This window comes from Oncorhynchus mykiss, chromosome 5, assembly GCF_013265735.2.
Source record: "Oncorhynchus mykiss isolate Arlee chromosome 5, USDA_OmykA_1.1, whole genome shotgun sequence".
NCBI classification, from domain to species: domain Eukaryota; kingdom Metazoa; phylum Chordata; class Actinopteri; order Salmoniformes; family Salmonidae; genus Oncorhynchus; species Oncorhynchus mykiss.
Genome location: NC_048569.1, coordinates 85073628 through 85085861, shown reverse-complemented (window position 1 = coordinate 85085861; position 12234 = coordinate 85073628). Strand labels below are relative to the sequence as shown.

General features: G+C 42.4%; 1 protein-coding gene across 1 annotated transcript in view; it reads left to right on the top strand.

The window, feature by feature from the left end:
* LOC110524715 (collagen alpha-1(XXIV) chain) overlaps positions 1–12234 on the top strand; it is a 241432-nt gene that overhangs the window by 89576 nt on the left and 139622 nt on the right. Inside the window, exons 14-19 of the mRNA XM_036978599.1 lie at positions 1155–1199; positions 7488–7541; positions 8150–8194; positions 10286–10339; positions 10999–11052; positions 11965–12018. Of these exons, the coding sequence (XP_036834494.1) occupies positions 1155–1199; positions 7488–7541; positions 8150–8194; positions 10286–10339; positions 10999–11052; positions 11965–12018 (306 nt within the window). The remainder of the gene's footprint in view (positions 1–1154; positions 1200–7487; positions 7542–8149; positions 8195–10285; positions 10340–10998; positions 11053–11964; positions 12019–12234) is intronic.

Below are 12234 nucleotides of genomic sequence, written 5' to 3'. Positions count from 1 at the left end.
GATATCTGTATTGAGTGTGTCGGGCAGAGTTCATTCAGAACAGCAGTTAGAGGGGATATCTGTATTGAGTGTGTCGGGCAGAGTTCATTCAGAACAGCAGTTAGAGGGGATATCTGTATTGAGTGTGTCGGGCAGAGTTCATTCAGAACAGCAGTTAGAGGGGATATCTGTATTGAGTGTGTCGGGCAGAGTTCATTCAGAACAGCAGTTAGAGGGGATATCTGTATTGAGCTGGAAAAGTATGCTGCAGATGATTAACTTTGTTTCTTCCCCTGTAAAAGCACTGTAAAAGCACTGTAAATACACTGTAAAACCCCTGTAAAGGCACTGTAAAAGCACTGTAAAAGCACTGTAAATACACTGTAAAACCCCTGTAAAAGCACCGTAAATACACTGTAAAACCCCTGTAAAAGCACCGTAAATGCACTGTAAAACCCCTGTAAAAGCACTGTAAAAGCACTGTAAATACACTGCAAAACCCCTGTAAAAGCACTTTAAAAGCACTGTAAATACACTGTAAAATCCCTGTAAAAGCACTGTAAATACACTGTAAAACCCCTGTAAAAGCACTGTAAATACACTGTAAAACCCCTGTAAAAGCACTGTAAAAGCACTGTAAATACACTGTAAAACCCCTGTAAAGGCACTGTAAAAGCACTGTAAAAGCACTGTAAATACACTGTAAAACCCCTGTAAAAGCACTGTAAATACACTGTAAAAACCCTATAAAATAACTGTAAATATACTGTAAAACCCCTGTAAAAGCACTGTAAAAGCACTGTAAATACACTGTAAAACCTCTGTAAAAGCACTGTAAATGCACTGTAAAACCCCTGTAAAAGCACTGTAAATACACTGTAAAACCCCTGTAAAAGCACTGTAAAAGCACTGTAAAAGCCCTGTAAAAGCACTATAAATACACTGTAAAACCACTGTAAAAGTACTGTAAAAGCACTGTTTAATGTAGACTTACAAGCAGTAAAGAAGAGAGTTGTGTAGTTTGATTAGCTGTATCTGGGTATGCCAGCCTGCATATAGTCATTTGGAGAAAAGCTTTTTTTATCCTGTGTGTGTGTGTGTGTGTGTGTGTGTGTGTGTGTGTGTGTGTGTGCATTTCTACCCTGTACTCATGATGTTCCTGTGCTCTTTTCCAGGGGCTTGCTGGAGGTGCTGGCATGGGGGGCTTTCCTGGCCTAAGGGTGAGTATCACACAACATTACATTACACACCATATTTTAATTCATCTGTTGTGTTTTTATCAAGATCCAACGTTTTTAGCTTTATGACATTGTGCGTTTAGTGTTGTAGAGGTTGACTACAGTAGGATCTTACCACTGACTTGTGTAGTGTACATTCATTCATTTTCTCATTCATTCATTCTGGTATGTTTGATTTTGATGCTGTTCAGGGAAGATGGGATGCAGTAGGGCTGATGCTGTTGATTACTCTCTACAGTACTTCTCACATACAGTCTATTATAAACACATCAAGCTAAACCCATATTTGTCTGTAGATTAGATGTTTTGGATACTGGGAGAGTTAAATGTTTGATGAATGGGGAATCTGCTCTGACTTGCTTTAATAAATGGAAATATCTAGCTAGTGCCAGTGCTTTCAGGCACCATGCAAATTCTCCAGCAGAGGTCATTTGTTTTGAATGGCAACAATATATTCCTCACCCTGCCTGCTACTGTGCAATGCTTAGTGCTGCACCATGACCTGCCAAAGGCTTGTAGGCCTGTCAAGCCTTGGACTGAGTGAGAGAGAGGGAGAGGGAGCACACAGAGAGAGCAAGAGAGAGAGAGAGAGGTGGAGTGAGAGAGGGAGAGGGAGCACACAGAGAGAGCAAGAGAGATAGAGAGAGAGGGAGCAAACAGAGAGAGCAAGAGAGAGAGAGAGAGAGAGGGAGAGAGAGAGAGAAGGGGAGAAAGAGAGTGAGAGAGAGAAATGTGGAGTGGGAAAGAGAGAGAGAGAGAGAAAGAGGGAGAGAGAGAGAGAGGGAGCACACAGAGAGAGCAAGAGAGAGAGAGAGAGAGAGAGGGAGAGAAGGAGAGAAAGAGAGAGTGAGAGAGAGAAATGTGGAGTGGGAAAGAGAGAGAGAGAGAGAGAGAAAGAGGGAGAGAGAGAGAGAGAGGGAGAAAGAGCAAAAGGGAGAGGGAGACAAAAAGGGAGAGAGGGAGAGAGTGCAAGAGAGAGAGAGAGGGAGAGAGAGAATCTTTGTAATAAATGTAAGAAGTAAATGTCAAATTGGCTTTCTCCCCATCCATCGCACTACTGACCTTACACACACAAATTAATTAACATGGCCCCTCAAAAGAATTGGGCAAAATCTTTGCTTGCTTTATTGACTTTAATAAAGCATTCGATTATTTTTGGCACAAAGGGCTATTCTACAAAATTATCCAAAGTGGGCTTGGTGGTTGATTGATTTAACTAAATGTATGTACACAGAAAACAAGTGTGCAATAAAAATCTAAAACCAAAGAACATAATTATTTTCACAATGTCGAGGTGTGAGACAAGGCTGCAGTTTGAGTCCAAACCTTTTCCACATTTATATCAATGAATTAGCAGACATATTGGACTATTCTGCAGCCCCAGGACTCACACTATTTAACACAGAGGTAAAATATCTGCTACATGCTGATGACTTGGTTCTTCTTTCACCAACCAAAAAAGGTCTTCAACAGAACCTTAACATTCTAGAGAAATAATGCCATGATTGGGCCCTGGCAGTATATTTCAAAAGCTAAAATCATGATTTTCCAGAAAAAACCCAGATGTCAGAAACACAAATATAAATTCACCCTGAACAACATCATAATTGAACAGACTAAAAATGACTCATAACTTGGTCTGAGTGAGAGAGGGGGAGAGAGAGCACAAAGACAAAAAGAGAGTGAGAGTTTCCTCAGCTATAATCACAGCAGCCGGCCGTAACTCAACCTCTACACCGTAACTTAACTGTAAATTGACTTGACTACTGTTACAAGATGCCCGCCAGGCAGCATGGCCCCCGGCCCTCCAGGTTTCTGATTTGACTCAGATGAATGACTCTGACCTATCCCTACAAATCAACCTCTTCTCTCTGGACAGAACAGGACATGACTGGACATGGTCAGGTCAGGCTGCTGGGGAAAAGCAGCCAGCTCTAATCCAGCTGTGACAGAAATTGGAGGCTACATTTGTAGGATACCGACACAGTAGTCCATGTAAAGTACACGTACAGCACAATAACTGTTTGTCGGAAGCTTCATGAAATGGGTTTCCATGGCCAAACAGCCAAACACAAGCCTTAGATCACCATGCGCAATGGCAAGCGTCGGCTGTAGTGGTGTAAAATTTGCGGCAATTGGACTCTGGAGCAGTGGAAACGCATTCTCAGGAGTAATGAATCACGCTTCACCATCTGGCAGTCCAACAGACAAATCTGGATTTGGCAGATGCCAGGAGAACGCTATCTGCTCGAATGCATAGTGCCAACTGTAAAGTTTGGTGGAGGAGGAATAATGGTCTGGGCTGTTTTTCATGGATTCTTGCAAGTCCCCATAATTCCAGTGAAAGGAAATCTTAATGCTATAGCATACAATGACATTCTAGACGATTCTGTGCCAACTTTGTTCCAAGCCTAATTACCCAACACCAATGCCCGACCTCACTAATGCTCTTGTGGGTGAATGGACTCAAGCCCCCTCAGCAATGTTCCAACATCTAGTGGAAAGCCTTCCCAGAAGAATGGAGGCTGTGATAGCAGCAAAGGCGGGACCAACTCCATATTAATGACCATGACATTGGAATGAGATGTTCAACTTTATTGTAAGAGCAGGTACTTTACATGAAATATCTCTCAAAGATGATCTTGTGAATAACAGCGCTAGACTAGGAAGCTCAAAGTCCACAATGTCTCCCTGTCTGAAATCAGACAGATTAATGGATCATTACTTTAAAAGGCCTAATGTAGCCATCGTTAATGGTTTATAAGGCCTACATTTGAAGTCTGAAGTTTAGGTACACTTAGGTCAGAGTCATTAAAACTCATTTTTCAACCACTCCACAAATTTCTTGTTAACAAACTATAGTTTTGGTAAGTTGGTTAGGACATCTACTTTGTGCATGACACAAGTCATTTTTCCAACAATTGTTTACAGACAGATTATTTCACTTGTAATTCACTGTATCACAATTCCAGTTGGTCAGACGCTTACATACACTAAGTTGACTGTGCCTTTAAACAGCTTGGAAAGTTACAGAAAATAATGTCATGGCTTTAGAAGTGTCTGATAGGCTAATTGACATCATGTGGGTCAATTGGAGGTGTACCTGTGGATTTATTTCAAGGCCTACCTTCAAACTCAGTGCCTCTTTGCTTGACATCATGGGAAAATCAAAAGAAATCAGCCAAGACCTCAGAAAAAAAATTGAAGACCTCCACAAATCTGGTTCATCCTTGGGAGCAATTTCCAAACGCCTGAAGGTACCACGTTCATCTGTACAAACAATAGTACGCAAGTATAAACACCATGGGTCCACGCAGCCTTCATACTGCTCAGGAAGGAGACGCGTTCTGTCTCCTAGAGATGAACGCACTTTGGTGCGAAAAGTGCAAATCAATCCCAGAACAACAGCAAAGAACCTTGTGAAGATGCTGGAGGAAACAGGTACAAAATTATCTATATCCACAGTAAAAATGAGTCCTATATCGACATAACCTGAAAGGCCGCTCAGCAAGGAAGAAGCCACTGCTCCAAAACCGCCATAAAAAAAGCCAGACTACGGTTTGCAACTGCACATGGAGACAAAGATCGTACTTTTTGGAGAAATGTCATCTGGTCTGATGAAACACAAATAGAACTGTTTGGCCATAATGACCATCGTTATGTTTGGAGGGAAAAGGGGGAGGCTTGCAAGCCGAAGAACACCATCCCAACCGTGAAGCACAGGGGTGGCAGCATCATGTTGTGGGGGTGCTTTGCTGCTGGAGGGACTGGTGCACTTCACAAAATAGATGGCATTATGAGGACAGAAAGCTATGTGGATATATTGAAGCAACATCTTAAGACATCAGTCAGGAAGTTAAAGCTTGGTCGCAAATGGGTCTTCCAAATGGACAATGACACCAAGCATACTTCCAAAGTTGTGGCAAAATGGTTTAAGGACAGCAAAATAAAGGTATTGGAGTGGCCATCACAAAGCCCTGACTTCAATCCCATAGAAAATTTGTGGGCAGAACTGAAAAAGCGCGTGCGAGCAAAGAGGCCTACAAACCTGACTCAGTTATACCAGCTCTGTAAGGAGGATTGGGCCAAAATTCACCCAACTTATTGTGGGAAGCTTGTGGAAGGCTACCCAAAATGTTTGACCGAAGTTAAACAATTTAAAGGCAATGCTACAATATACTAATTGAGCGTATGTAAACTTCTGACCCACTGGGAATGTGATGAAAGAAGTAAATGCTGAAATACATCTTTGTCTCTACTATTATTCTGACGTTTCACATTCTTAAAATAAAGTGGTGATCCTAACTGACCTAAGACAGAATTTTTACTAGGATTAAATGTCAGGAATTGTGAAAAACTGAGTTGAAATGTATTTGGCTAAGGTGTATGTAAACTTCCGACTTCAACTGCTTACAAATACTCAACGAATGGTCTATAAAGCCTTATAGAGCATTATAGGTGGTTTGTTTAAATGATGACCATAGTGTGCCTACAGTAATGGCTGTCATTACTGGGCTCTGTTACATCAGACACTTTGCCCCAGAGAAAGTAGGTCCCACTGCAGAGACAAATATTAATTCAGCTCTATGAATGTGGGACACTTCCGTCACGCTGGTTTTGGAATCACATATCCTCCAGCCATCATCAATGGGAGAGGAACCCGGCTAGTGTGGCCGTGGTGACCGATTCCTCATGTCACCCTGTCTGCGCCCCGCCCTGTGAGGAAGTCTTTTAAATTCACATTTCAAACAAATTGGTGGCATCTCCTCATGTGATTGATATTCATCTCTCTAACCTCACCACCACCCCCCACTTCAACCTCACCCCAACCTTATGCAGGATGCAGAGAGAGAGACAGACAGGAGACAGACATGCAGGCCAGACCCTGTCTAGCCTCCATTCTTTCCTCATGCCTCCTGTTCTGTGCTCTGTTCCAAAACTCTTCTTGTTGCTGCATATTTTTTCCTAGATTTTTACTTGAAGCATTGTGACCTAATTCTGGAGAGCTTCTTTATAAACAAAGTCGTGGCAGTGAGCCTGAATGCTGCTAGATTCTAAAGTTCAGCCATGAGGATCAGGTCTGCTTGGTGTTTGACAGACAGACTTGGTTGTCTTGTGTGGTTTGGTCTGCCATCCATTGTGTATCATTCTTTACTGATTGTCATGTTTTAATGATCCTTGTGATGGGAGAATGCACAGCTGGTGCAAGAACTGGGGAACTATTTCTCATGTGGCCTCTGACCGTAAGATGAGTTGTAAGGAAAAATAGTTATTTAAAACAAACTACTGACAGCCAACACTATGTCTGGTGAAATAACTGGAGAATGAATCCTCAGCTGCGCTTATCTGTTATTCTGTAGTCTCCATAAATACAACAGATGATTTAACAAACCACTCCATGTTTTACAACTGCTTTCACTAATTGATCCTCGGCTGATCTTATAGTAATGTTCTACGTAGTCTTCATACAAGTCATGATTTACCAAGGTACTCCTCATGTTTTACAATGTGAACAACCCTAAATGGTTTCCGTGACAGCGGCTGATGGAATTTGTTGTAGAGGTTAAGCAGCAGGAGGCGGAGGTCTCTGTTCAGGTGTACAGGCTGGCTCTGATGAGAGGGTGCTGGTGACAGTCCCCTCAAAGCACAGTAATGGGAAACAGACCCACACCGGTACACATGGAACAAATGGAACCACTTATAGAACTGACCCTCTGTCCCACGCTACACTTATACAGATAACCTGCTACATCAGTCTGCCGAATGGGAGAGAGGGCACACAACATAATCATAATCTTCCTCATCATAAGTAACAAAGTCAATGTAATTACAATGATTAGAACTATTATTATAATAATAATTAATCATGAACCGTGCGTTGCTAAAGAACATACAGTACAGTAGGTGTCTCTTTAACTGCCTGCCTGCAATAGAAGACTCCTTGTTCAGCAGCACAGTGTCCGGTCACTCCTACCATCTCCGTGTCGCAGCTAATTCGATGTGATGTTCCTGTCCTGCGTCCGCTCACATGGGCGGCCTAACCCCAAACGGACGCTTTAGTGTCAGCACAGGAACAGCTTGGAAGTCATCATAGCTAGTGTTGGCTCACAGGAATTCACGTGTCAAAATAATCCTCTGAAACACGTCCTTCAAAATCTGTCCCCATAAAACAGAGCATGTATAATATACACTGTATACTTTGTGTGTGTGTGTGTGTGTATGTGTGTGTGTGTATATTGTATCTTATCCTACTGCTCCTTCTCTCTACAGGGAGACCCAGGGCCTGAGGGACAGCGAGGACTGACTGGCATAGTGGGAACTATGGTAACTACAGACCCTCCTCTCTCCCGTCTCATCCCCTCTCCTTCTCTCTCCTCTCCTCTCCTTTCCTCTCCTTTCCTCTCCTCTCTCTTCCTCTTCTTTCCTCTCCTCTCTCCTCTCTCCTCTCCTCTCCTCCTCTATCCTCTCCTCTTCTATCCTCTCCTCCTCTCTCCTTTCCTCTCCTCCTCACTCCTCTCCTCAACTCCTCTCTCCTCCCCTCTCCTCTCCTATCCTCATCTATACTCTCCTCATCTCTTCTCTTCTCTTCGCTCCTCTACCTATCCTCCCCTCCTCTGTACTCTCCTCATCTCTTCTCTTCTCCTCGCTCCTCTCCTATCCTCCCCTCCTCTGTACTCTCCTTCTCTCTCCTCTCCTCTCCTATCCTCCTCTCTCATCTCCTCTCCTCTCCTCTCCTCTCCTCTCCTCTCCTCCTTGCACCTCTCCTATCCTCTCCTCCTCTTTCCTTTCCTCTTCTCTCCTCTTCTCTCCTCTTATTCTCTCTTCTCCTGTAAGTCATTTCTTATATCGGCCCCTGTATCTTCCTCTGTCTGTCCTCTTTTCAAAATGCCTGCCACTGAGGAGTCCCTCCTCTCTTGTTCTCTCTCTGACAGGGCCTGGCGGGAAAAGCGGGGCTGCCTGGATTGAAAGGTGATAAGGTGATCTAAATATTTATATTATTGTAGTGTATCTGGGAATGTCCTAGCCCAATGTGTGTATGAGTGGGGTGTGTGTCCAGTACATGGGGAGGATTATGGGATAGGATGGGAGTAGCTGAACAGAGGAATGATGATTTGATATACAGTACCAGTCAAAAGTTTGGACACACCTACTATGAAAACTATGAAATAACACATATGGAATCATGTAGTAAACAAAAAAGTGTTGAACAAATCTAAATATATTTGAGATTTGAGATTATTCAAAGTAGCCAGCCTTTGCCTTCATGACAGCTTTGCACACTCTTGGCATTCTCTCAACCACCTTCATAAGATAGTCACCTGGAATACATTTAATTTCAATCAATCAATCAAATGTATTTATAAATCCCTTTTTACATCAGCCGATGTCACAAAGTGCTATACAGAAACCCAATTAACAGGTGTGCCTTGTTAAAGGTTCATTTGTGTAACTTCTTTCATTTCTTTAATGCGTTTAGCCAATCAGTTGTGTTGTGACAAGGTAGGTGTGGTATACAGAAGATAGCCCTATTTAGTAAAAGACCATGTTCATATTATGGCAAGAACAGCTCAAATAAGCAAAGAGAAATGACAGTCCATCATTACTTCAAGACATGAAGGTGAGTCAATCTGGAAAATGTCAAGAACGTTGAACGTTTCTTCAAGTGTAGTCGCAAAAACCATCAAGCACTATGATGAAACTGGCTCTCATGAGGACCACCACAGGAATGGACGACCCAGAGTTACCTCTGCTGCAGAGGATAAGTTCATTAGAATTACCAGCCTCATAAATTGCAGCCCAAGTAACAGACACATCTTAACATCAAGTCTTCAGAGAAGACTGAGCGAATCAGGCCTTCATGGTTGAATTGCTGCAAAGAAACCACTACTAAAGGATACCAATAATAAGAAGAGACTTTCTTGGGCCAAGAAACATGAGCAATGGACATTATACTGGTAAAAATCTGTCCTTTGGACTGATGAGTCCAAATTTGAAATTTTTGGTTCCAACTGCCATGTCTTTGTGAGACGCAGAGTAAGTAAACAGATGATCTCCGCATGTGTGATTCCCACTGTGAAGCATGGAGGAGGAGGTGTGATGGTATGGGGGTGCTTTGCTGGTGACACTGTCTGTGATTAATTTTGAATTCAAGGCACACTTAACCAGCATGACTACCAAAGCATTCTGCAGTGACACGCCATCCCACCTGGTTTGCACTTAGTGGGACAATAATTTATTTTTCAACAGGACAATGACCCAACCCACCTCCAGGCTGTGTAAGGGCTATTTGACCAATAAGGAGAGTGATGGAGTGCTGCATCCGATGACCTGGCCTCCACAATCACCCGACCTCATCCCAATTGAGATGGTTTGGGATGAATTGGACCGCAGAGTGAAGGAAAAGCAGCAAACAAGTGCTCAGCATATGTGGGAACTCCTTCAAGACTGTTGGAAAATCATTCTAGGTGAAACTGGTTTAGAGAATGCCAAGAGTGTGCACAGCTGTCATCAAGGAAAATGGTGACTACTTTGAAGAATCTCAAATATAAAATATATTTAGATTTGTTTAACACGTTTTTGGGTGCTATGTGATTCCATGTGTTATTTCATAGTGTTGATGTCTACACTATTATTCTACAATGTAGAAAATAGTAAAAATAAAGAAAAACCCTTGAATGAGTAGGTGTGTCCAAACTTTTGACTGCTAATGTACATGCCAGTAGTCAATGTACAGTAGCTGTTACTATGAGAAATAGAAGTGTGTTGTGTAAATTCTTGCTAATTGTTTCCCCATTCCAGCTCTGTAGTACAACTGTCTGAGTTTGTTTTACTTTCCTAACAATTACACAGTTCCTCCATCAAACTGTTGGTCTTGAATGCTGCTTAACTATTGAGTGATATATCTCCTATGGGATGGGTTCGATAGAAACATGTCACTCATAATCCCTGGACAGGGTTGGGAAACTGTGTGTCCTCCTCGGTGTGATTGTATGGTTGTGTTGTTAACGCTGTCCTCTGATGTAAGCAGGGTGGTTGTATTATATCTCTTGTGACGCTGTAACATTCAGGGCGAACCTGGACTAAGGGGTGAACCGGGAGAGATGGGTTACCAAGGTGACAAGGTAGGACCGCAACACATTCCCCATCAGTCTGAATAACTCATTGATTTGTTTTTATCACGAGCAGGACATTCTCCAGATGCATCATAAGGGTCTTTACTCAGTCAACACGGCTGTGATGCTAGTTTCACACACATACTGTATGTAGTGCTGTAGCCAACTCTTAGCATACCATACATGCATAGCAAATGTATAGGCAACGATAGAAGGCTAGGGTTGGGTTCAGCACATGCAATAGGGATATGAAGCTACTATACGTTGATGATCAATACTCATACAGATGGAGATGATAAAACTCAGCTCTGCTTATCAGAGAGCTGACAGTTAGACTAAACACTCTAAGGTCCATGTTGCATTGTACAACACACACATACACACACACACACACACCCACACATACACCCTTATGCACGCACGCACACACACACACACCCACACATACACCCTTATGCACGCACACACACACACACACACACACACACCCTTACGCATGCACGCACACACACACACACCCGCACGCATACGCGCACACACACACACGTACACATGCACGCACACACCCGTGCACACACACACACCCACACACACACAAAAGAGAGTGATATAATGAGTGATGGAGAGAGTAGGAGAATAAACAAGTGTTTTTCTGTTTGTACTCCCAGGGTGCTGCTGGCTTGTCTGGACCTCCTGGACTCCGTGGGAAACCAGGTCCACCTGTACGTAGTGTGTATGTGTGTGTATGTGTGTGTATATGTATATGTGTTTGTCATTTTAACCCATTAGACTGACACTTAATTCATGGAATAACTCCAGTACACACCCTGTACCTTTTAGACTTTAAATACCTGCACTTTGTTACTGAAAGCCCATATACTGTAGCTGCCTGAAACTAAACCATCCTTCATGCAACATATTTATAACACCTGTGTGTGGGTCTCTTTTTGTGTATAGAAAATACAGTCCATAATGTGATCAACCATAGACTTTAATTCTATAGACGCCAGGCAGTCAGTCCCTGTAACATCACATGAAGACCATATGAATATTGGTTTTGACAACACAATACCAACCACACACAGCTTGCCTGCCTCCTTAGAAACACTGGCAACTGTCAAATAGAGTGAAGTCTCACTACTGACGCTTTGAGTGCCAAGTCTTTATCTACCTCATGCTGTTTGTATATATAATATACAGTACGTTATGCATGTGTGGCTGTCTGTTTGTATATATAATATACAGTACGTTATGCATGTGTGGCTGTCTGTTTGTATATATAATATACAGTACGTTATGCATGTGTAGCTGTCTGTTTGTGTATATAATATACAGTACGTTATGTTTGTGTGTGGCTGTCTGTTTGTGTATATAATATACAGTACGTTATGCATGTGTAGCTGTCTGTTTGTGTATATAATATACAGTACGTTATGCATGTCTGTTTGTGTATATAATATACAGTACGTTATGTGTGTGTGTGGGTGTCTGTTTGTGAGAGTGAGAGAGAAGAAAAGAGAGAGATGCTTGGCATTGATGTTTCCACTTTGTGTTGATGTTTTCATGTGTCTTTGCTCTAAATTCAAACAGAAGATGTGCTTTTTAAAATGTTTAATGTCTCTCTGCTCTAACAGGGTAAAATGGGTGAGATCGGACCACAGGGACCTCCTGGCCCACCAGGTCCTGAGGTAAAACACTGACATCATTAAAGCCACACTGTTAAATGTCTGCTATTATGTTTCTGCCGCTTTAATGGTCATTGAGCTACTGATACAGCTCAATATGATGTCATAAAATGATGTCATAAACTTCTGTCATATAGTGCTATACATGGTCAAACAAGTAAACCATGCAAACTGAACCAATCACAAAAACATATCGTTCTGATCTAAGAGTGTGTTCCT